Source organism: Pomacea canaliculata, linkage group LG13, assembly GCF_003073045.1.
Source record: "Pomacea canaliculata isolate SZHN2017 linkage group LG13, ASM307304v1, whole genome shotgun sequence".
NCBI lineage: Eukaryota > Metazoa > Mollusca > Gastropoda > Architaenioglossa > Ampullariidae > Pomacea > Pomacea canaliculata.
In genome coordinates, this window is record NC_037602.1 from 21799187 (window position 1) to 21825409 (window position 26223).

The following is a 26223-nucleotide window of genomic DNA, read 5'->3' on the forward strand; positions in this document are numbered from 1 at the left end:
CATCTTGTCAGTTGTTTGTAATATGGTGGTGTAATATAGGGGAGTCAGCGATGAGAGATTGGGGGAGAAAGAGGGCAAAAGGCGAGAGGAGGGAGATTGGAGGCTTAATTGTTGAGAGGGAGATTGTGTTTTGAGTTTTGGAAGTGAGAAGTCACTGCATGCCGAGACAGTGTACTTGAATAGGAAGAAGAGATTTGGAGTTTGAGCCCCCGCACCACTCGGTTACACAATGTAAACTAATTCCACTAATACCAGTATAAGAAACTTTTTTAAAAAATGACCACCTTCGCGACCCCCTTGTAGGCACGTCGCGACCCCCCAGGGGGTCGCGACCCACAGGTTGAGAACCGCTGCTTTAGAGGATTTAATGATGTTGATTTGTCATTCCTCTCACTGGAAAAGAATGCCTTAGAAAAATTAGCTTTCTGCCATTGTACAATTATAAAAATTTAGAGATTGTTTGAAGCTGAATTTAGATTCAGCTTAGGACGTGAAGTGTTGTGTGAAGATCAGTCCTCTGTTCTTCCAGCCCACCCACCCTTGAAATGTTTAGAGCTGTTTCACTCAAGGATGCTAACATTCACCATGAGCTCCCATAATCTTACAAGACTGCATTGTAAACAAAGGCTGTAATACTTCCTGCTACGTTTTTTTTCTGAATAACTGTTTGCTATTTCATCCTCAGTTCTCTTTCCTTCACAGTATCTGCCTTTGCTGCTGACATTTAAATTGTTCTGGATCTTAATGTTCCTATATCCTTTGCCTTCCTGACTCCCCAAAGCCCCTATATATACATATACTCAAGCCTTAAGAGTTTATACCATTTATACCTATTTGTACCATTAATAATTCGAGCCGAATCAGTCTGTGCATATCAGCATTCGAGATGAGGCTCAAATCTTACCACACTCAAATAACCAACACGAATATTGTTTAGTGTGTTTCATGGCTATCTCTGGGGTATGCCTTGAGACATCTGCAGTGAGTTTGTGATTTTGAGATCAACATATGAGTCTTTGGGGCAAAGACAGACTAGCTCCTGCTTAATGACTGACACTACTTTCCCCCTTCCCTTACTGATGTAGTGAAAACAAAATATTTTTTATGAGTGCAGCTGTTTCACAGGTTCAACTTTGTGCACCATTAGTTTGGAATCTTAACATGTATTTGATATTCCTAATGACATCCTGTGTCATCAATCTCTAGATGATGATTTTCATGTTAAGAAAGACTGCTTCGTGTTTCCTCTTGAGAAAAAAATATGTTTGGTGTTGTTTGAAGTTTTATTTAGCACGACGCGACAGAGGCTCAAAGCTCAGAAGTTTTGTGATAGACTTTGTCAACAATGCTTTTAGCTGAACATTTCAAGTTGTCGACAATGTGTTTGTTTCATGTTTTAGAGTCATTAGTAATGTATGTGATCTGTATAAAGTCCGGATGTTGTGTATTTTTTTTTTTGTACAGGAAGATAGAATATATTCATATTCTCAGTTCACTTCACAATGCAGCCCCTCCCCATTTGATGATTCTGTTCCGTTGTTCTAAGCAGAACATATTGTTTTACGCTGCAGCATGTATTACTTTCTCAGGTTCCTGTCTTGTATTTATTGTTTGCCCCTCTGCTCACTTGAACTTTGAGTTGTCTCCTCCTTCTGAAGACCTTACAATCCTGTCACCTGTTCTTCCTTGCCTTGCTGACTCCATATCTATTGATTTTTGTCCCTCCATGTCTGCATAATATATTGACAGCACTCTTGTGTTGTGACAACAGATGACCCAGAAAGCTGCAAGTCCTCCAGTTATTATCCTCATCGTATCATCATGCCACCACCGACTTCAACCTTTCTCTCCGCTACTAATGTCTTGGATGAAGGTACATTCTCAGGGGTGGAAGTAAGGGCAAAGTAGCGCCCGCTGATAGTGAAACAGTGCTAGCTTTCTGGTAGGCCCAGTCTCTTACAGCAACCCCTTTCATGACGTTGTCTACCACTTCCCGGCATTTAGGCTCAAAGTATGTTTCCATGTATAGCGTGGAGTTATGCTTTATGGCTGATTAAGAAGCCAATAAAGTTACTGATAGAAGCCATAAGGGAGCAATTCCTACCACTCCCCAGCAAATGTGATATATATATATAAATCTTTAAGTTTGTCAGTGATAATGCTGTTTACTGCGTTTGCGTGTGGATAAGACAACCCGACATTTGTGATAGAGGTGCGTCGAGTGTTTTTGTCAGTGCTGCCTCCCCTCATGTAATAATAGACCCCCCCCTTTCCCCTGGATGTGATTATTTGTACAGAAAAAAAAGAGGAGAGATAACATAATTATGTCCAAGCTGCCAGTTATAATCGTCTTCATGGCACTAACCGTGATCTGTATCTTTGCACCTCCCTATTGTTGTTGACAAAAGTACAAATTTAAAACACTGTTAGTGGGATAGTCTGTGACTACATGGTGCAGAATAAAACATATTTCTTGTCCACTGACTTGTGAAATAAATGGGTGACCATGTGCAGTCTTCTTGAAGGGGAGGTTATCTCCCTTCAAAGAAATAAGGCAAGGATGTTGGTCTCCCCTACTGAAACACGCACAGGTAGTTGAGAATGAAATTTTGTGTATATACTCTTTACACGCAAGAAAAAATTATGCGACAATCAACCTGTATTAATCACTCACAGCTAATAACATATATTCCCAGCTTGCTAAACTTTATTGAACATATTGTTGCTGGCGATCTTGCCAGATAAATAAAAGTAAAACAGCCTGGTGACAAAACTTGAAATGGACAAATTGGCAACAATGTGCTGATAAAAGAAAAAGTTCAAAAATAAAGTCCCAGGGAAAAGCAAAACTCAGCAAAAGAACGGAGATACTGCTGTTTTAGGTTTCAAATGATATCACTTGAAGTGTTGATGAAATGATCTGTCAAATTATACTTGTAAACACGAAGTATTTTATGCACCAGTCATGCAGTCTTAACCCATTCTTGGCTCCGCATTTGTATGCTTGCACACAAAATTATTTTAATCGCCTGAACAACACATTCCTATCACATAAAAACAACTTATCCTTAGGATGAAAGAATGTGTATCTCATAGCCTGGACGAAAAAAGTCAAATAATAAAAAAAAATTCAAGGAACAGGATGATGTCTTTCAGTGTTCTTCAATTCTTCTCTGCTTTCTGATAGTTGCCCAGTGACACCAGAAACAGATTCATTGTCAGCAGCTATTTTACCATCAGAAACCATTCTGCTGTCACTAACAGGAGCAGGAACAGATGTGTTCTCATAGGCTTCTTCACTAATAACAATAGGATTGGACATGCTGTCACCATCTGCTTTGTACAAGCCACTGACAGTGGTAGTAAGCGATGTGCTGGCAGACGATAATGGTGCAACATCCTTCTTCTTTTTGGGGAACATAAAATTTTCAGGTAGCTGAAGGCCTAAAACAGGTTCAACGTTTTCTGGGGTGAGCCAAAGGACAGAAGGAGACACACCAGGTACATACCAGCCAGTCTTGTGAAAAAAGAGCATGCCATCAACCTGCAAATCAAATAACACTTATACAAAACAATTGCAGATTCTATAAACACAGTACTACTTTCCGAGTGTGGAAAAAAAAAAAAGTCAACATAATTTCTGTCATCAAACTATAGTTAACCAAAGAGCTTATTGTCATCTTGAATCTCAAATAAAATTAATGCTTGTGTTTTATTTGTAATTCTTTTTTACTTAAACAGGAAAATAAGGGAAAACTGTCATCTTTCCCTTGTTGGGGAGACAAGTATTAGAAATGACACTTTTCTTGTGAGGGCAGTGCTGCACTGCAGGAAAGGAGAGGAACACTGCCTTTAATAGGAAATATATTTCAAAGATCACAGCTGTGATAATGCAACATTTGAAATAAAGCACTTATGTCTCCTGTTGATTCTCAAGGAGGGAGTAGGGAATGCTACTTTTTAAAACTGTTTGAGGTGAAGCCACAGTAGACAGTAGGCAATTAAACAAAATTATAGTAACTCAAAATCATTCATCAGAATGAAGGCTATACAAAATAAGTTAAATCGCAGTATTTAAATAATCCTTATGAGTTTGCCAAATATTGATCCACATGGACATGTTTCACTGGTTTGATCCCAAAGGAACCCTGTCCAAAAAGATTGGAATTCCTGCTGCTAAATGTACAAAAAGAGAATTAACTTGCTGTTAAGCGATTCAGGTTTTACCCCTGTAGTAGACGAGCCTTCATCTGCAAAAGAATATCAATGATCTTCAACTATCAGCCGTCTATGTATTGGCGGGAACACTAATTGGCGGGAACACTGAAGACTTGAGAGTTGTCTTCCCAAATGACAGCGCCTGGGTAGCAACTACCGGAGCCGTGGATGCATCCCTCAAAATGGTGGATTAACCGAAGTACCGGAATATCGTCTGCAAACAGAAATTACGGAAACCCAACCCTTCCCTGGCAACATGGATTACCGTCGGACCACAGTGTTGTGTGTAGAAGTTGTGTTTTTCAAGGGAGATAATTCTTGGCTCTCTCTCTCTCTTGTGTGCAGTTATGGAGCAGTCAGTACTGAAAGTGCAACTTTTCTTAGTCTACTACCTGCCTATTGGGGACATTCATCCAGCAACTCTGAGAAAAACTCTTTAAGCATTGTACGACTGTTTTGTTTATGAGAATAATATAGGTTTCTAGGATAGCTAAGGTTTGATCTGTGGATAATAGCCATTGCCTGTAGGCCCAAACTCCATCAACAGAACAAACAAGAAGCCCATGGAACCAAAGAACGCATGTGGACACAGTGGTGCATGCGATGTGCTGAGAAATTAAGATTGTGACAGGCTTGTAGTCTTCCACAGAATGTTTAGTGTAAGCAAAGAATGTACAGTCACCTTCCATCGTGTTTTCTTCATGGCATCCATGATATCTTGTTGTGTGCAAGGAAATCGTGAGAGATTCTTGAACATGTACTGAAAAGACAGAAAACACCTATTATACTCACAATTTTCCCAAAGCAATTTAAAAACTGTAAAGGATGGACAGCACACAAATCATTGTATTTATACATATATTATTATATACAACATAGTGGGATAATTTATTATTATAATAGTATAGAAAACAGTGGGTAATTTCAAAGAATAAAAATAAATTTGCTTGGTATAATGCAGACATTTGAGGACATAATGACACACTGTGCCTATCATCACAACAACTCTAACATTTCTCTTTGATCTCTACTAATGGTTTTCAAAATACTTCAGTTTCCTTCATGGTGTGTGTCTATAACAGAGAAAAAGAGAATGACTTTATAAAGACTACATGATGCCTAAAGTGTGCAGTCATGCATCTTTGTGTATACTTACAGATATTTAAGTATTTATATAAACCACTTTAGCCTACCTTCAATAGTGAGGGAAGGCATTTTAGGAATAGAATGAATTATAGCATTTTAAAAAAAAAACCCTCTGTATACTATTAATTAACATGCCTACCTCATTCTGTTCATCCACAAGGTTTAATGGAATTTCTGCAAGTTTATCCTTGATCCAGTGAAACCGAAAATCTGTCTATGAGAAGGACAAATAGTGAATAAAAATCACTTAATGGAATTGTCAGATTACAAATATTTACAAAATACTAATAAACTAAATGCTGATAGGCAAGGTGCGTTTTAAGACCGACAAAAATGAGTTTTTTGAAAAGCTTCTCTTCTTTCTCATTTTGCCATTAGACACATGAGAAACTGCTTTGCTTTACACCTTTGTACTCTTTATTCTACATCTCATTTCCTATTGCAGCACCTTTCCCTTTCACTGCACTGAGACAAAGCAAAGATACCCATGTCATTTACCATGAAAATATGCCAGAATCTGTCACTCCTACATTCACACACAAGCAGAATGTCAAAACGACCATTCACAAAAGCATGCAGACAAAACAGTTAAGGGGTGTGAAGGGAAACTGCGAAGAATAAACAGTCTTTACCTCTGACTCATAGTAAGGCATCTGCTTCCAGTGCATAACATCAAGCACATAGAAAGTTCTCTCGGCTTTCAGATGAAGGCAGTCCAGGATGCACATGTCTGTGAGAAGACATTTGATTTTAAAACCTTACATTCTCTGATGTATTTTACACCAACACATATGAATATAAACACATTATACCTGCTATAATATCCCTCAGCCAGCTGTTACTTTGCACTCAAAAATGCAACTATCAATGTGGAAAAAAATACATTCAGCAATACCATTGTTTTTGATGACTTGCACGAACAGCGTGTTTCCACCAGGTAGACGAGATTGAAACTTTCGGTCGAGCACTCCAAGCTTGTTGTAGCTGCATGTAGAGCCCTGATAAAAACATTCAGAAGCATACTATAAATTCTTCAAAGCCACCTTAAGCATATTCTTCCAAAGATTTCAGCATGAGAATTTAAAATCCCTTACGACCACAACTTCCCAACATGGTAACAAATAAGCATTAGGAAGATCATGAAAGGCTTGCCTGCCTATTTGCACAAAGTTTAGTGTGTGTGGGCACATGTACCTGCATACACATATACACATATATTTGATTTATTATTTGTATGCACACTATTAATGGGCAATGCAGTCACCAATTATTTATTTCACCAATATTCAAAACACTTTCAATTAGGTAGTGACAGTCAACATTTAGTTTCCAATGTATCATTTTGATACATGTGATTTTGTAAGGTGTACGGAAATACAAAACATAAAAGTATAGATTTCTAGAATTGCTAGAAGCAGAGATATAAAAGTTTACTGGTCTGAAGTTGGGTTTCATATTATTTCCCCAAACTTTGTAAGACTCATATTTTTTATCTAGTATTGATAACAACATTTAGCTCAGCATTATTGGTTACATTAAACAAAATAAGCCCATATAAAAAATATGATGGGAATTCACTTCAAAAGCATAGCTGGAGGCTGTAGAAACTAAACTTAATGAATTAGTAATAACAGCAAAGTTGATTTTTATAGTGCTTTGACCTACCATTAAAGGCTACCTTTAAACAGAGAGTAAAAATACAAGGACATAATAATAATAATGGAAGCTAGTCTCAAGGCAAAGAGTTCATTGTGTGCCTGGTTAGAGCAAGAAGACAGTGAATTTTATTTGCACGAATATGGTCTGCAACCTTGCCCTTGCATGGAATCTTCGATAAGTCAATTCAAATTAAAAACTAGCTGACTGTTATCATGAAGTATGGAAGTGCAATTCAAATCTTTGGTGCAACAGCCTAACTTTTGCAGACAGAAATCTCATTCCATTAACACAAATCTTATTAAAGCATCACACTAACAGTCACTGCCAACTTAGCTCCCTAGAGATGCACATCAGCTGTATCAGATCTGCCTATTAGTGGGTAGGGTTATTGCAAGAACAGTAAAACATGTTTATGACCATTTTGCTTGGAAATTCTGGGTCTACTGAACATTTGTAAAATGGACAAAATGAGTAGTGATGAAGAATTTACAAAAGCAAAGCGGCATGACTGAAGGAGTACTTGTTGCTTTTTATTTTCTAAGTATTGTGTGTGGCATTTTAATTTAACCCATTTATCCTAAACCCATTATAACTAGAATACTTACATTGTAAGCTACTACTATCCTTCGTTTAGCAACAGGGCAGATAACTCCTATCCAGTCCTCAGCAAATCTTTCTGGGATCTTTTCCATGATGACAGACATCATCACCTGAAACGAAGGCAGAAAAACCATACAACTTTAAACAGCATACCCTATTTTGGTATTTAGCAATCATGTTACAAAAGCAACTTTGTCTCAGGTGCAAATGTTTAGTCACAAAATGCAAATGTTAAGTTTTATACGTGACTGAGTTTGATAAGAAAACTGCATATTCTTATTGGGTTTGCTCACACGGTTCAAGTAAACTTCTTAATTTAAGTAGAAGGTTCTCTTACATCATGTCTGTCCCATTCATCCCAGTTTGGTGTGCTGTCAATTTCCTGCCCCATAATCTGCTGCTTTGCGCTGTCATAGTCACCCTGAAAAGAAAAATACAGTTTGTATAAGAGTTACACATTACATGACAATCTACAAAACTGAACTATTGTGTACTTTAATTCATACTAGCCAGGAGACCTGGGTTTGCCTGGTTGCTTTCTGCTACGAACTCTTTGAATTGTGATTTTATTATCAATTTTCAATCACTTCTTTTGGGTCAAGCTTCTTCCGGTGCAACATCAGTGTGGTGAACAAAAAGGAGAAATGAGATGTTTTTCTATTTAAACTTCATGGGGGTTTTCTATACGTTAGCAACGACAATTCCCTTCCTTCATATATCCCTTATTAATAGGAAGTACACGAGTGTTAAAGAAATACAAACCTGCTGTGCTCGCTTCCTCTTTTTTCCCATTGCAAGCAATAAAGTCAAATATCAAAATCTTTTCAAAAGAAATATGTGACCACTACTTAAACAAGAAAGTGTTCTCTGTTTTATCGCAGCATACAGCGCTTTCGCGGGTAAACAAACACCTTACATAGCCACCATTTTGAAGTTTAATATCTACTATTAGGTCAAAATAGTTCCTCATCAGTTTAACAGCTTTTTATTTTATTATTCAGTTTAAAGGCAACAGCGAGCTATGTTGTTAAGTCAAAGGCACACCGCCCGAGTGTCTCAGCAGGTTTGTCGCTCACAAGTAAACACCACGAAGCGCGCAGTGCGCTGTTTGAAAATTCACACAATTGAGAACTAGTGCCAGATGGGAATGGACACTCCATGGCGATTACGAGTGAGCGAGGAAAGAGCTAGGCGAAGTTGACATGCACAAGGGATGAAACCGAGTCGCAGCGTTCGATCTTACCGGATATTTTCTGTAGTTTTTAATTTCTGTTATTTTTTTGAAGGGATGTTGGAGGTTTTTGGATTTGATTTGTATTTTGGGCTTTGGATTAACCCAAGGCTAATCATACACTGTACATATAGATACAAATAACACTGCCAATGCGATGACTGGATTTATCACAACACCATTGCCCACTGCTTCACAGCTACCGCAAGTGACTTTAACTTAACTTGTCGGATCTCAGACATTTGATCATCCCTAGAGTCGATGTCAGCACCTAACAATGTCTCCCGTACTGCGCTCCTGGGATGCTCTTTCAATAAGTTTTGAACAGGCCGAGGCTAATGTAACGGTGAGCATTCTAAGAGCAACAGCACAGGCGGTTACCGAGTATATAGAGATAGCTGTCTAAAAGGCATGCTCAGCATGCGACAAAAGCTTCTATCCTTCGTTTTCTGCAGTGGCCACCCATCCGTTCTCGCAGTCAGTACAGACTGTGTTTTAACGTCTTTGCAGGCTCCTGCCCTATTTCTTTGAACTTCTCTTCCCCTACATCAAAGTCAGACTACCCTGATTTTCGTCTGATGATCATACGCTTTCTTTCCTTGTCATCAGAACAACCACATATGGTCACTGGAATTTAATTTTCCACAAGGTAACCCATGTGACTGTAAAAATAGCTGATTCTAATCAATAAATCCAGTCTCAGAGCTTTCTAAACACATGTTGTATAAAGACCACTTATCTCCTTAGTGTTCTAAATGTTTCTTTTCACAAGTATCCCCAACCACACAATCCCCACTCTCCATACTGATAAAAAAAATTACTCATCAAACAATTTTACTACTCACTCTCTTGGTTTTTACTCTGTGTCTCCTCTTGTTGAAGCCTGTTGGTTTATTGTGGCAATAGTTGTTGTACCCATATCTTTGCCCACTGATACTGGACATTTTAAAGCTGTCCCACTCAGAATTATGGTTATCTTTGTAGTATTGCCTTTTCCAGTAATCTGAAAAACTTTGGACTTTATAGACATCTATTTAGCTCATAATGGTTTAACTTTTTACAGCTCTATGAAGTTTAATTAAGAAATTCAAAACTGTAAAGAGTTAATTACCTTCATAAGTAGTGACATATCCGCTCAAAAAACTCCTTTCAAATCTCTTATTAATGCCTCAAACACAAAATTGCAAAGAGGAAGACGAATCTTGAGAAATCAAATAAAGATGATTTCCTTCACCCGTTCAAATCATCATCTGGGCATGAAGCTGTGCAATGTCATATGAGGAGCATGACTGTTGATACAAGTTGCTCAGAAAATAATGAATCCTGAAAGCACCAGTGCAACAGAAGCATGTTGCTGAATGTGCATGAAAAAATTCCAACTCTCCCAAATGATTTGACCTGAGAAGACAGCAGGTCAACTTTGTTATATGTAGGGCCAACTTATCATGGCTGGATAACAATATTTATATTCATGTACAGTCATCTGTCATATGCAATGATACTTTGCTCCTGATTGTTAGCATGTAATATACACTACACATAAGCTAAAGATTCCAAGGTACCATTGATAGTGTCTAATATATAGGGCTATGCCTGTTGTACATAAAGCATTTTTTTCTTTTTTGTCCAACAACAGTTTCACTAGTAAGCTTCCGGTGTTTGTAGTTCCGGGCTCTCAAAATCTGTCGTAATAAAGTACAATTTCAAGCACCACTGCCCAACTAACAGCCTTCACAGACCAGACTGGAGCTTGTACATTGGTAACAGCAATGCAAAACCTTAAAATAGACTGGACAAAAAACTTCTTGAAATCCGACATCTTGTTAGTGTGAACCATCAGTGTCTATAATAAAAAAATATCACAAACAATGAGAAAGTCTATGAGGTTAATGGGGTATTTCCTTCAGCAAAGTTTTCAGCTGGGGAAAACTGGTTGGGAGTTCATGGTATGTATATGGTAGATATTTTAGGAGACATAAAGAAAAAAGCAGGTTCTTGCATAAACACATTGCAAGTCCAACCAAGCTTGTAGCAGATGAATGAAAACACTGTCACAATGGCTCAACAGACATAACCACAAGATTAAAACCAACAATCCTCTTGAGGTTAGATTCAAGCTTAGATGCCAGACCACATCGAGCACAGGAAAATGAAAGGAGGAAAAACAAATGTGGATAGAAAATTGCACTATTTAAAAATATGACAATCATTTAAAGAAATTGTATTATTACTCTCATCCAAAACTTAACATGCACAAATGAAAAATAAAACCCCAAGGCAGATCGCCATCTGGAAACTCCCCAAGTAACCTGCTGGTTCCAAGCTCGGATTAAGGGCTAGTAACCCCAGCCTGTAAAACAACCCCTGCTACAGAAACCGCAAATGCAACACAAGCACAATGAAAGCTTGGGCGGGAAGATCCTTCTTCGGAGGGGCCCATGACGAGTGGGGAAGTCAGCTCACCAACCCATCTTCTTACGGCTAAGGCAACAGACATGGACAGACACCAAGCCAGCAACTAAGGCTGTATCAGGGCAAGGCAGCCAGCCCTGTAAGAATCAACTACGGGTAATGGCCAAATCAATCGGCTCCTGTTAAAAAGCACTGATAAAACCTTTTCTTTCTTAATTTTTATTGACTTTCCTCATCCTCTCAGGACTGGTACAGCTGTTATGCAACTGTCAGCACTGGTCCAGCCGTTACAGATGTTATGCGGCTGTCAGCACTGATAAGACTACAATTAATGGATCTTAATACAAGGCCTTATTTCATTTGTTAATAGTGACAAAGTGCAAGTATGGACATGCTAATGTACTGGTAAATCCCTGTGCATGTAACAATTATTTTATATGTTGATTTTGGTATGTATGCTACTTATGGATTATGATTATCTATAAATGCTTCTCTTTGATATTTTGGCTTTCCTTTATCTTTTTCCCAATATATTTTGGATGTTTTGTCTCTTTTGCTTAATGGTCAGATGCAGCTTGCACAATTTAAGAAACATAGACTTGTGCTAGCCATAACAGTGTGAAGTCATTCTTGTTGTACACTATGTCAACATCTTCATCAGGTATTTGGGTGTCTGACCCCTGCATATTCTTCAAGTTTAAACATGAATGGTTTAGCACTTTGAGACTGTGCACAATTTAATATTATTCTTTATACCTGGAGTAAAATACATTAAGATCTTCCAAGAAATCTAATACATTTATCGAACCACTGAGCATTATGTTTATTGTAAGACAAAATGGATTGAATGTGCCTAATATAACCTAGCACAGGGATGGGCAAATAGCGACCCGCGGGCCGCATGCGGCCCGCCAAGTGGTTCTCTGCGGCCCGCAGAAGCCCTTTGGCAACACAAAAAAAATACTACCGAAAACAAGTTACGCTTAGTACCATCCCACGCCTGCTGCGTACGTAATGGCCGGCCTTGAACAGTTAAATGTCACACTGCAAGGAAAGATTTATTGGCTCATGACATGTATAAAGAGATACAATCATTTCAAAGAATGTTATCTTTATTTTCAAGGCAGGCAAGTGAAGGGAAGTTCACACATTTTTCTTTGTTATCAAAGGCAAAAGTACCTGCTCACCTGCATGTAAAATTTAGAGCACAGTTGGACAGTTTGAATGAAGAGTTCCAAAGAAGATTTGTGGATTTTAAGGAGATGGAATCAAAATTCAACATATTATCATGTCCTTTTTCTGTTCATGTTGATGATGCACCTGATGAATTACAACTTGAACTGATACACCTTCAATCAGATCATGCATTGAAGGAAAGGTTTTATTCCCTGTCACTGGTTGAGTTTTATAAGTGCCTCTCCAACAAATCATTTCCTTGTTTAAGAGTATTTGCTGCCCAGCTATTTTCAATATTTGGTTCAAGTTACATCTGTGAGCAAAGTTTTTCCTGCATGAATATAAACAAGTCAAAGAACAGGTCATTGCTTTCAGATGCAAACTTGCAGTCAGTTATGAGAGTATCTACCAGTAATTTTGAGCCAAATTTTAAAAGAATTTGTTCAGCAAAATTGTATTCAAAAACATTTTTCTCATTAAATTGTGTGTGCTTAATTGTTCATTCTGGTTTTATATTTATTCCTACAGTGTTACATATTTCATGTGCTCATTATTAAATAAATGCGTTTGTTTACAATTTGGCGATTTTACGTCGTTTTTGTATTCAATTACAAGGTGCGGCCCTCGGACTAGTCATGACCCAGCAATGCGGCCCTCGCAACAAAAAAGTTTGCCCACCCCTGTCCTAGCACATTATGTGCATGCTGGAGTGAAATTTTGCAAGACTGGCTGATTATATAGGTGGAAATCACCAACTCTGAAACTAGATTATAAATAAATGGTCGTGTGTAAGGCACTGAAATTAACTGAATATCCTTTTATTGTCTCTATCTACCAGAATCGGTGTATAACTTCAACTTTAAAGGTCTTTAAAGCTTAATTACTTTTGTTGTCCACAGATCCACAGTGCATCAATGGATTAAATATGCTTGAATAGTTTCAGTCCTATTCCACAGAACTATGTCATTAAGAAAATACTTTTAAATGCCACTGTCATAGGATGGAATGTAATCTCTATACCCAGTCTCCCATCTCTATGTCTGAGTTTTATTTTTAAGTATTTGCTAATGAATCTAGCTGACATTGAAATTTGGATCTTACTTCAGCAGCAAATCCTTGAAAATACTGTAATTTGTCTTTAGTCTTTGTAATGTAAGAGCTCTTTCGTCATATTCTGTAATCCTGACCTCTTACTTCTGTAAAAGCCTTTGTAGCAGTTACCTGAGCAAAACATAGACTGCGGACATTCATAACGACTCCTTCTGAATTCTCTCTGTTGAACCTGGCATGTTGTGGCAATTAATGCCTGCTGTGTCTGATACAAAAAGGACTGGTGCAGTGTGACTGGAAGAACAGATTGAATAAGGTGAGTTTCTAACCAACAACCAAGAGGCGTTACGCCTGGTGTGTAGCATGCATCTTTGTGGTAGAACAGAAGGCCAGTCATCTGGAACACACAAAAGTGGGTTTGCCATGTACAGAAGGAGAACAATGACCAATGTCTACCATTATCTCAGATTTGACATAGTATGAGATTCTACATGACCTCTTCTGAAAGAAGCTCATGAAAAACTATGATTATAAAATACAGTTTCTTTAGAAAGCTGCCTTTAACCAAAGATAACACCAGTGTTCTCTTGGCTGAGCACAGTACAGCCACATCAATTTTTTTTTTTTTTTAAATATGGGAAATGGCTTGAGATTTCCTGAGGTGTCATTAAACCAGGAGGGAAGGAAATAATAATAGCTTTACAGATATTTGAAACAAAAAAGGGTTAGGTAACTGGCAAGAAGGGACAAATGTTTGATGGGAATTGTGAAAAGAAAGGTGTATCATGATAAAGATGTCCTCAGATGGGAATAAAATTAATAATAAAATTAGAAAAGGAAAAAATACACGTTTTCCTTTTTTCCAACTGCCTCCAAACTTGTGACATTTCTGTTTGAGTATTACTTTTTTATTATAAATGAAACCAATCCACTGGCATGTTAATAAGAATCAGCTGCAGTTTTCTCAGTGACTTCTCATGCACTCACACCTTTTTTTTTAAACATTCTTGGAGGAGATTTTGACTAGCATTCTGAACCACAACAGGGGTTTAGAAGAACTCTGACTCCTGACAGAAATGCCAAGGCAGCGGAGGATGATAACAGCTATCTTGATGGTTTCTCATCACCTAAAGATACATCCTACAAGTGTTTTTGATATTCTAATGAATAGGCTACTAGAGCTCACAGATGGGAATGATTTCTGAATGTGCCTGATAGGCAGATCTCAGTCTCCCTCTGTCTCTATCCAGATTTTTCTTCCTCTCTCCATCTGTCCATCCTCACTCATACCTGGTAAGAAACATTGGCAATAGCACGAGCCAGGGTCAGGGCCATGCATGAACAACTGGTGAGTGGATGGAATGTGTACTGCAACCAAACAAATTTACGTCAACCAGCATGATTGCACATAATCATATCAAATAAATAGAACACTATTGGTTATAAAAATGGGTTATTTAATAGACATATTAAAGTCAATATATTGAGTGTATATATATATAAGCTATATATACTTCTTCATACTTCATTCTGCACATTATATAATTGCACTATATAACAGCAACATACATTGCTATGATTTAATGGAAGACTTAAAGATTAAATCTGGGTAATCCTATGGTCATTGATAGGTTGAGAGCAGAGAACCCCTTAAAACATAAAATACAGGAAAAATCATCATCATCATGTTTTTATTGTCAAGACTACTTTTAATACTGATCTGCCTTCTGACTAGTGCTCTAGGCCACTGCATGGTACTTCATCACAATCTTTCTTGTCACCAACTGCTAGATTGTTATGTCTAAAATAATATAGGAAACTTAATTGTTATACCAGGTGTAGCTGGTGACTTGGTGATGATTAACCTATATAATGTCTACAGGAGTGCACAGACTGAGATTGTTTGGGCTCTTAGCCAATATTGTACGGAGTATGGTGAAATGTTAGGGGATGCAATAAGTATACATGGGCACTGTTGTGATATATGGCAGACATGTTTGAGATCTTTTTGGAAACACAAAGAAAGAGGAAGATGCAAATTAGACACCTTGACAATTCCATGCTGAAGTTTTGCTGTGAAGGAAATGCAACTATGCTGGTTTTGAGTGTGTGGGGAAAAAGTCTGCTTACACCCTGCCTCCAATAACTCAGTTACAGTTAACATCAGAATTTATATAAAACATTTGGTTGGTTTCAAGTTTTTACAAGATGCTGTATAATGTAGGATGTATGTCTGGCAGGCTTTAAGAGTACTTGGGCATTAAACAGTATTTCCATGCTTGAAATCCTTCTCTAATGAACACTTAGTGCAATACCCACAGATATCCATTGTGAGTACTACCTACATGCTTATGAACACAAAAGAATAAACAAAGTCTATGGTCACGAATGAAAGAAGCTCAATGCAAAAATACTAGTATTAACTGAGGTCAGCAAATAAAATGGAGATAAAGAGAAAACATACTTACAGGATTTGTCTGTGAAATTTTGAAAAGAGAAGTTGTTTTGGCCATTTGTTCATGCATGTAGTGATGACGGTACTGAGTCTGCGAAACAAAATTCAGCTGATATAAGCAAGAATTTTGTTCAAAATTACTCCTGAGCCTGATCTGAACACAACATTAAAAAAAACAAATAAAATAAAAACAAAGTAACTAATAACATTCACTTTAGAAAATGGACGTCTCTGAATATCACTGATTATTACTCACATCTTGTCTGTATAATGACTCCCCATTCCAACAGAGGACATCAATAACATAGTAGATCTGCTGCTCCTCATTGTAGAGACAGTCCAACACTGTGCAAACTGAGTGATCTGCAATGTATCAAAGAGCTACATGATAAATAACAGCATATAGAAGCTTGAGATCCACAATAACTTCAGGTCTTTCATTCAGAATCTACCCTCACCCATCCAACTTCCCCTCTGCTCCCACGCCACACTAAGACTGCTGCATTTTAACCTCTCTGCAATCTTAGTACTGTATTTTAGCAGCGACAGTCTTGTTTCTTGTTATTTGTTCTCTTCCAAAGGCACTGTTACAAGAGTAACTGCAACTATTCACCTCTACAGCACTATTCAGACCTGCATCCCAGAAGACCATGGCCATGATGTTCTATTCAGAAATTGCCTAATCTGTACTTTAGGTTTTTTTTATTAATGGAAAGACACTGATGCAAAAATGTTTTATAGACCATCACAAAACACTATCAATGCAATGAGATTTTGATTCTGATTTAGTTCAGCAAAATAAAGATCTTAAAAGAACAGAGAGTAAAATGTTTAGAATAAATCAAGCAGATGATGCACCAAGCTGCTGGTAAGAAGAAAAGTCCTATCTGGAGGTCCCTTCAGTTGTTGGAAAGTGGAATTTCGCTAAGGTGTCGAGCAATTCCTCTATCCTCGGCAGCGTGTACAAATCTTTGATTGTCCAAGCGTTGAGCTGTCTGTAGTCCCAATCTTTACACAAGAACACAACACTTACGTGGGTTCTGAATCAGTTTATTCCAACGCCAGTCGATAGTGCTGACTATGGCGAAACTTCTACTTTCTACGCTTTCGGTGAAATATGCTCCCACACAGATAATTCAGTGCGAAATTTGGAATTAGAATCTCCTTAGCTCCAATGTTTCTCACTGCATTCTCACAGCCCCAGACCTGATGGCTTGGCATTGACACGTCACTCTCTCTCCCCCCATTATTCTGATGTCACACCCCTTTTTTACCTCATCAATACACGCATTCTGAAAACTTTCGTCATTCACGCTCTGTCGTCCTTGCACATGCACTTAGTCCTCCCACTCCAGCTACTATAGTTAGAAACTGCATTTATTCTATAGCCAGGATTTTGTGAGTGCAGTGGCCATCCCTTCTCTTTTGTTGCCTTACCTTTCCCACCATTATAATTATGGTCTCACATACCCACTCAAGCTGACAGCCGGGTCAACTGAGGGAAGTATGCTGTGCTACATGGGTATCAACTGTTGGGTCAAGTGAGGAAAGTATGCTATATTGGATCAAACAAGTATGCCTCTGACCTCAGACAGCAGAAATCTAGCCATTCACCTCTCTGCTTCCAAAACTGAAAAAAAGTTGTCTCCTAACCTTTGTGAGTCATTAGTGAGTTGTTAGACAACCACATCATTCTTAGAGCCAGCATTTTATGAGGGTGGTGCCCATATCCCCTCCCTCACTGCCTTACCTACCCAACCCTCTATAGAGTCAGGTACCCATTTCTAACAGCTAGGTTGACTTGAGGGGAGGGGGAATTAGTGTGACGCCAACCCAACAACTAAGGCTATATCCCAGCAAGGTAATCAGCTCCATAAACAGATGCCACATGCAGAGAAAGAACAGCATGTCTGAGATGACAGCTGAACCCAGGATAACCAACCCTCACTGTATTGATGACAGGCGCTAACCATTGCACCACTGGGCTGCCTCTAGATTAACTAGCGAAAGTTTACTGTGTGGGTTCAAACCAGCAGGCCTTCCTGTTTGTGTGCCATTGCTCTAACCACTCTATCGTCAGCTTCCCCCATTGAAATGAAAAGTGCATTACACTTATGCATTTCAAGTACAATTAAAAAATAATGCGTTACACATGCAATCACATGTACTAACAAGTGCAGGCAGAACACACGCCTACTATTTGATCATCTATGGTAATGCAGAATGTTATTTAGTCACCTTCAATAGTGATGAGCTGTAGTAGGTCTTATATTGTTTCATATACAGGTGGTTTCCTGTCTTACATCTTTGACTGTGTACATCATTCGGACGCTGTCATTTTTCAAGAAAGCTAGACATCATGAACAGGCAGTTAAATATGTTAAGTATGTCTGTGTGAAGCAGCAAAAAAAAAAAAAATCCAAAGCTATCCAAGAAAAACAGGCAGTTCCTAAAACAGTGTACTTTCACCTGACTTCCACCTTTCTGACCACTGTCCAACATAAACTGCCTTCACTCTTCATTGTCGCGTTACCGCCCCCTGGCCGCCGGAAGATGCACGCCCGAAGTCCGCTCGCACAGCCGGAGACGAACGCGCAACCCCCTCCGCTCGGCCGTGAGACGCTTGCTGACATACCATTCGAACCACAGGCTGAGCGCAGACCACAACAACGATGACAAAGTGTATACAAACAGACAGGTTTATTAACTAAACATAAAATAACCCTAATAGGAGGCAAGCATCAAAAATAATTCACAATAAAAGAGTCGCCCTGTGCACAGGCAATTTACAGTAGCGAAGAAGAAAAAAAAAACAACAAAGGGAGACAAACCACCGCACGCACTGCTGGGTGGCGAGTCAAATGTCCGCTCAAGGTGTTCGCTGCGCGCAGCCCATCCTCTCTGGCCCGCGTGCCGCTACAGCGGTGACCCCCCTCTCCCTCTGGACCAGCTGTCCCCCCCTCGTTCTCCCGTCCGGGTAGACCTTGGTCACGTGAGTCCCTCTCGCTGCCTCCACCCTAGGTACTCCCTCGATGGCCAGCCCCACACTCGCGCAGCAGGGCCGCGCTCACGCGCCGACGAGGAGATGAAGCGCATGTCGACACAATGGCGACATTAGCACGAAAGCACGTGCAGAAACGACGACATGGACGAAGAGCAAATCCAACATGAAGAATATGAAGAAAAACGTAGAGAAAATATACAAAAAAAGAAGCCTGTAGAGAAAAAACAATTCATTCAATCAGCAGGCGGCACTCTAACACCGCTCAGTGTCCAATAACATCTTCTAGCATAAGTGTACATACATGTGACCGCTAAAACGCCGGTCCTTTAAACATACAAATCCATTAATAAAAAACCGGGTGCGCGCCACATGCGCCGCGACCCGGCCAACACAAATTCTACCCTAACATGGTGAGGCACAAAGTCTTACACTAAAAAAAAAAAAAACGTGAACATAACTCGAACAAGTAAAACCCCTCTCACTCGCACTACCAATGCTAACCCGGGCCCTATAGACTAGAATAGTGTGGAACTCAAAGAAAAAAAAAAAAATAGACTACTAACCCAAATCGGCTTGTGAGTGAGAGACCAGCGCCGGCCGCTAGGCCACGGTCCCCCACCGTCCCCACGTCCGCGCCGTCCGTTGCTGATGAAGACTCTCCAGAAAAGACAAAAAACGCGCCAAGGACCCAACGCGCGCGAAAAGCAAAGAAACAGACAAAGAAAAGGGGGGGGTTGCTGTCCCATCCCGAAAGAAAAAGATACCTGTGACGCCGCGAGTCAGGGCTCTTGGGCTCGCGAGACGGATAGGTTACACAAGGACCCGGTAAACCGTCCTTGTTCTCCCATCCGTACGTACACACCCAGCGACAGCCATCACAGTACGGAAGCACAACACGGACAGCAGAAAAAATCGCCGACACGCGACATCATCTCTGTGACTACAGCTGAGGTCTTAATCTCCGTTTTTCATCTTGCTACAAGTGAAGATCAACAGTCTCCGCTTTCCTTCAGCTTTTGGGGGCTTGTCAAAAGTTGTGTGCTTGTAATTTGTCATACACATGCAGGAGTAAGAGTGCAAAGGACTTATTACATAAATAATGCAGGTTTACTACAATTTTTCAATAAGCCAGTTGCTATATTTTTCAACTCTGTGATACAGCATATCTGTTTTTAGTCAATTTCATCACAACAATACACATAAAGATGACATACCTGTTACCTGAGAACTCTGGCACAGCTTCCCTGGAAGATGTGTATCGTGTTACAAAGAAGGTTGCCATCCAAGTCATATGCATGATAGTAGTATTCTAAATTAAACAAATGAATAATGCAAAATACCATGTGGTTAGCCAAGTTAAATGAATGAAATGAAAACTTATATAGGACATTGTCAGAGACACGCAGTCAATGTGGACAAAACAAACCAGCAAACAGTGGGTCTCACAGGTGTTCTTTCTCACGACAAAATCACAAAGATCAGTCCATGTTTCATGTTTACTATTGTTGGAGTTTTGATATATCTTTAAGGGAAGAAAAAAAAATCCTCTAAAAAACATACCAGTATCAGCTAATAATAACAACAGTTCTGGCATAATGCACTCTATTACATGTTACTATCACCCTTATAGCCATATATAACCTCAAATACAAAGTTAATTCTCCATTACACATGTTCAGACTTTCAATTCTACAAGTGAGCACCAAATGATATAACCAAATCCAGCATGTCATACTTCTTGTCAAATGGCTCCTTGCCTGTCATTACAGTTGAGCTCAGTCCGTTTATGGCTCTAACAGGGATTATCGTCTGTAAACTCTGAGCCTGTCATTCCAGTCTGGCTGTCAGATTGTGGAATTAACAGGCTAGTCACTTACATCTGCTGCAAGCAGCAAGCATCGAGTGCCTTCAGGGCATGGATGCACAGCCAGTTGCGGTCTAGATCTCTGGTAGTTCTGCGTAGACAAAACATTTACAGGAAGCAATTATCTGTAAAACATATGAGGATATAAGCAGTCAGTTTTCATGATTAAAAAACTGAAAACCAGGAGTTTCTTAAAAAGTAAAAAAAGCTATTTTAAATTATGCAATTTTGTTAAGAAGCACCATCATACTTGTGATGTTTCTGCCTTCACTTTTTCTGGACTTCTATCACAGACACTCGCGTCCACCAGATGCCTGCGACATTTGTGCGTTCTTTTTTTCAGAAAATAACTCTACCTCTTTGTAGGCCGTACATATTTAATGAGATCAAATAAATTTATACTATAGAACTAATAAAAGATACATCAATCATCTTACTGTTATTCTAAGATATATAATTTTAACACAGTTATGAAGAACGTTCCTTTCTTGGTTGAAGATAAAACCATAAAAATAATAAAGTTTATAGAACGGCACAACAATGCTTTCGCAGATGACTAATTGAATAATACTCTCTATTTGAGTCACTGGTATTGTTTTCCTACTGTTACCAACAGTCACTGGAGACTAATGTCCAGAATCCAAATTAAACACTCACAAATTCTCTTAACCCATAGACGCAATCAAACAGACAAACACCACTGATGCTTCACTGGGAACGACATGATGCTGTCTGAGGATGAATGACCTGAAACTCTCTATCACAAACGGTGCTCCTGGGGTCAGATACTACATAAAAATGGCACTGCCTCTGGGACAGTGATCTAACCTTCTTTTTATAACATAAACCCTGCCTTCTGGGGTCAGAACGTACGTAAAATGGTGCTGCTCTGGAACGAGCCACCTAACACATCATACACAAAACTGTGCTGTCTCATACATACTTCAACATACTTCAAGACAAATCAAAACAACTCAACTAACAAAGCAACAACAACACTCTTCAAGTTTTTTCATAGCATCTGCAGGCCCAACACTCACGGCACATCTCCCAGCCCCGTAGACTGGCCTACTGATATTTATAGCAAAACAAATTACTAATACTTACTCATATCTCTAAAAGAATACATGAAAAATTCAACATACAAAAAATCTGAAACACTCAAAAACCTGAGATGCACAAAAAATACGAATACCACACCTTTCTAGGCAGATGCAACCTTCATTCGCTGGCCCGCAACAGTTAAGGAAATGGTCTTTCCCCTTTCTTTCCCAGTTTCAAAAAAAAAAGAAATCCTGTTAGTCATGCAGGTGCAGCTCGGCCACCCTCACTGTGCTGGCTGTTTAGTCTCAACACTATCAGAATTCAGCCGAATTCAACACTATCAACTACTGTCTGCTTCTTCAAAGATGCTGTTCTATGTCCTCTACAGAATTTCTGGATCCACAATGGCATGGTTCTATTCCTATCTGACTGATAGGACCCAGCCATTTGCACCTCACTCTGCTATCAGCACTATAGAAGCCTGTAGCAACGACGTCAAAAACTGGATGGTACAAAACAAACTTAAACTTTTTTATCATAAGATGGAAGCCCTCTTATGCTCTAGAAGAAGTTGATCATCTTTCGTCAGTCTGAACAAATACTTCAAGATGGGCGAAACTAAAATCAACTTTGAATCATTAAGAGGAAATCTATGATTCATCCTCGCTGCTAACATGTTCGTTGACAAGTTACAGCTGCCTTTCAGTCTGCCTGTTATAGGGTACGTAAGATCAGCACCATCTGCCATATTCTCTCTACACACGCTGCCAACACTCTTGTCTGTACGTTTGTTCTATCTTGGTTTGATTGCTGTAACTTCTTGCTTGCAGGCTGCCCCTCATATCTTATTCACAAACTCCAGAAAGTACACAACTCCACACATCTGGTGCTTTGAGCAAGGAAATGGGACCATGTCACTCTTCTCCTTTGTTCTCTGCACTGGCTGTTCTTGCATTCAGTACAAGCTGTCTGTGCTGTATTTTAAATTCTGGTCAGGCTCCTGCCCTAACTATTTCACTGAACATTTCTTCCCTCCATCCCAGGCATATGGTTACAGAATGTTTACTTACTGTGCAGCCAAACAGTGGAATGCTCTTCCCTTCCATATCCTCCACCTGACGCCATCGAATCCTTTAAATGTGTACTAAAAACACATCTCTTTCTAGTGACTAATCTGTTTGCTCATCTCCCTCTGCAGATTCACACAACTCACTTTAAGTCATTACTGTTCATTATCCAAATTCCTCTTTTCATCTTGATGATGATGATGATGATGATGTCTAGTTGTAATGCACAGGTATCCATTCAGAAGAATGCTCATTGCGCAGCAAAAAACAAAACAAAAAAAATAAAAAAAGAAGAAAAAGATAAATGAAACAAATATATAAAACACCAGAAAAGTAAAAATAAAGACAGAAGTGTTGCTTGGTTGTTTAAGTCTGTCTTAAATAAACAGATGGGTCTTCAGTCTTTTTCGAAACGTGGTTGGTGAGGTGATGGTGGAGAGTGACGATGGCAGAGCATTCCTCAGCTTAGGTGCCGCATTTTTGAAGGCCCTGGCTCCGGTGCACTTCTTGTTGGTGTCTTCCACTGCAGGGAGACAGAAGCGTGACTGGTAGCCTGAGCGCAGGCTACATGACGGCTGGTAAGGGGGAAAAATCTTCTATGCTTGACTTTTATAACTTGTCAGTATTTCATTTTTCATATGCTGTCCCTGTCTTGTTTTTGTCTCAAGCGCCAGGTGCGCTTAAACCTTCAAATCCTTCAAGAGCAGGATCATGTGCTATGTAAATCACAGGTTTATTATTATTATTGTTATTATTGTAAGTATTGTGTGTCATGCAAATGTAAGTCTTGTGTAGTGGAACAAAGCAGAACCATGTTTAAAGCGGCAAATTTACTTTCAGTCTAAGACTAGAAGATCTATGCAACGTTGGGTCTTGCAACTTTTTCAAGTCCTAACGACTTCAGGGGCTGGTTGAGTGATATTTTGCCTTCAGCTTCAACTTCAGGGTCGTTATGACAAGACCATGGTCACTGCCTATGTCAGTTCCCGGATACGATCTAGTTTTAGCCTTGTTGATTTGACATGCCTTGGCAGCAGAATGATGTCTATTGGCTATGGACCAGATCATCAGAAAAAATCGCCGACACGCGACATTCATCTCTGTGACTACAGCTGAGGGTCTTAATCTCCGTTTTTCATCTTGGCTACAAGTGAAGATCAACAGTCTCCGCTTTCCTTCAGCTTTGTGGGGGCTTGTCAAAATGTTGTGTGCTTGTAATTTGTCATACACATGCAGGAGTAAGAGTGCAAAGGACTTATTACATAAATAATGCAGGTTTACTACAATTTTTCAATAAGCCAGTTGCTATATTTTCAACTCTGTGATACAGCATATCTGTTTTTAGTCAATTTCATCACAACAAATACAACATGAAAGATGACATACCTGTTACCTGAGAAACTCTGGCACAGCTTCCCGCTGGAAGATGTGTATCGTGTGTACAAAGAAGGTTGCCATCCAAGTCATATGCATGAGTAGTATTCTAAATTAAAACAAATGGAATAATGCAAAATACCATGTGGTTAGCCAAGTTAAATGAATGAAATGAAAAACTTTATATTAGGACATTGTCAGAGACACGCAGTCAATGTGGACAAAACAAACCAGCAAACAGTGGGTCTCACAGGTGTTCTTTCTCACGACAAATCACAAAGATCAGTCCATGGGTTTCATGTTTACTATTGTTGGGAGTTTTGATTATCTTTAAGGGGAAGAAAAAAAATCCTCTAAAAACATACCAGTATCAGCTAATAAATAACAACAGTTCTGGCATAATGCATCTATTACATGTTACTATCACCCTTATAGCCATATATAACCTCAAAATACAAAAGTTAATTCTCCATTACACATGTTCAGACTTTCAAATTCTACAAGTGAGACCAATGATATAACCAAAATCCAGCATGTCAATACTTCTTGTCAAATGGCTCCTTGCCTGTCATTACAGTTGAGCTCAGTCCGTTTATGGCTCTAACAGGGATTATCGTCTGTAAACTCTGAGCCTGTCATTCCAGTCTGGCTGTCAGATTGTGGAATTAACAGGGCTAGTCACTTACATCTGCTGCAAGCAGCAAGCATCGAGTGCCTTCAGGGCATGGTATGCACAGCCAGTTGCGGTCTAGATCTCTGGGTAGTTCTGCCGTAGACAAAACATTTACAGGAAGCATTATCTGTAAAACATATGAGGATATAAGCAGTCAGTTTTCATGATTAAAAACTGAAAACCAGGAGTTTCTTAAAAAGTAAAAAAAGCTATTTTAAATTATGCAATTTTGTTAAGAAGCACCATCATACTTGTGATGTTTCTGCCTTCACTTTTCTGGACTTCTATCACAGACACTCGCGTCCACACAGATGCCTGGACATTTGTGCGTTCTTTTTTTCAGAAAATAACTCTACCTCTTTTGTAGGCCTGTACATATTTAATGAGATCAAATAAATTTATACTATAGAAACTAATAAAGATACATCAATCAATCCTTACTGTTATCTCTAAGATATATAATTTTAACACAGTTATGAAAGAACGTTCCTTTTTCTTGGTTGAAGATAAAACCATAAAAATAATAAAGTTTATAGAACGGCACAACAATGCTTTCGCAGATGACTAATTGAATAATACTCTCTATTTGAGTCACTGGGTATTGTTTTCTACTGTACCAACAGTCACTGGAGACTAATGTTCCAGAATCCAAATTAAACACTCACAAATTCTCTTAACCCATAGACGCAATCAAACAGACAAAACACCACTGATGCCTTCACTTGGGGAACGACATGATGCTGTCTGAGGATGAATGACCTGAACCTTCTTCTATCACAAACGGTGCCTCCTGGGGTCAGATACTACATAAAATGGCACTGCCTCTGGGGACAAGTGATCTCAACCTTCTTTTTATAACATAAACCCTGCCTCTTGGGGTCAGACGTACGTAAAATGGTGCTGCCTCTGGGAACGAGCCACCTAACACATCATACACAAAACTGTGCTGTCTCATACATACTTCAACATACTTCAAGACAAAATCAAACAACTCCAACTAACAAAGCAACAACAACACTCTTCAAGTTTTTCATAGCATCTGCCAGGCCCAAACACTCACGGCACATCTCCCAGCCCCGTAGACTGGGCCTACTGATACTTATAGCAAAACAAATTACTAATACTTACTCATATCTCTAAAAGAATACATGAAAAATTCAACATACAAAAAAATCTGAAACACTCAAAAACCTGAGATGCACAAAAATACGAATACCACACCTTTCTAGGCAGATGCAACCTTCATTCGC

At 39.1% G+C, this 26223-nt stretch overlaps 1 protein-coding gene across 2 annotated transcripts in view; it reads right to left on the reverse strand.

The window, feature by feature from the left end:
- Positions 1–1447: 1447 nt before the first annotated feature.
- LOC112553693 overlaps positions 1448–26223 on the reverse strand; it is a 28778-nt gene continuing 4002 nt past the window's right edge. For both annotated transcript variants that reach the window (XM_025221077.1, XM_025221078.1), the window contains exons 4-17: positions 24987–25100; positions 24313–24409; positions 16204–16310; positions 15961–16038; positions 14783–14860; positions 13664–13889; positions 9700–9857; positions 7961–8044; positions 7629–7733; positions 6260–6362; positions 5997–6094; positions 5504–5578; positions 4901–4978; positions 1448–3544 (exon numbers count right to left, since the gene is read on the reverse strand). In XM_025221077.1, the coding sequence (XP_025076862.1) occupies positions 3131–3544; positions 4901–4978; positions 5504–5578; positions 5997–6094; positions 6260–6362; positions 7629–7733; positions 7961–8044; positions 9700–9857; positions 13664–13889; positions 14783–14860; positions 15961–16038; positions 16204–16310; positions 24313–24409; positions 24987–25100 (1815 nt within the window). In that variant the 3' untranslated portion in view covers positions 1448–3130. The remainder of the gene's footprint in view (positions 3545–4900; positions 4979–5503; positions 5579–5996; positions 6095–6259; positions 6363–7628; positions 7734–7960; positions 8045–9699; positions 9858–13663; positions 13890–14782; positions 14861–15960; positions 16039–16203; positions 16311–24312; positions 24410–24986; positions 25101–26223) is intronic.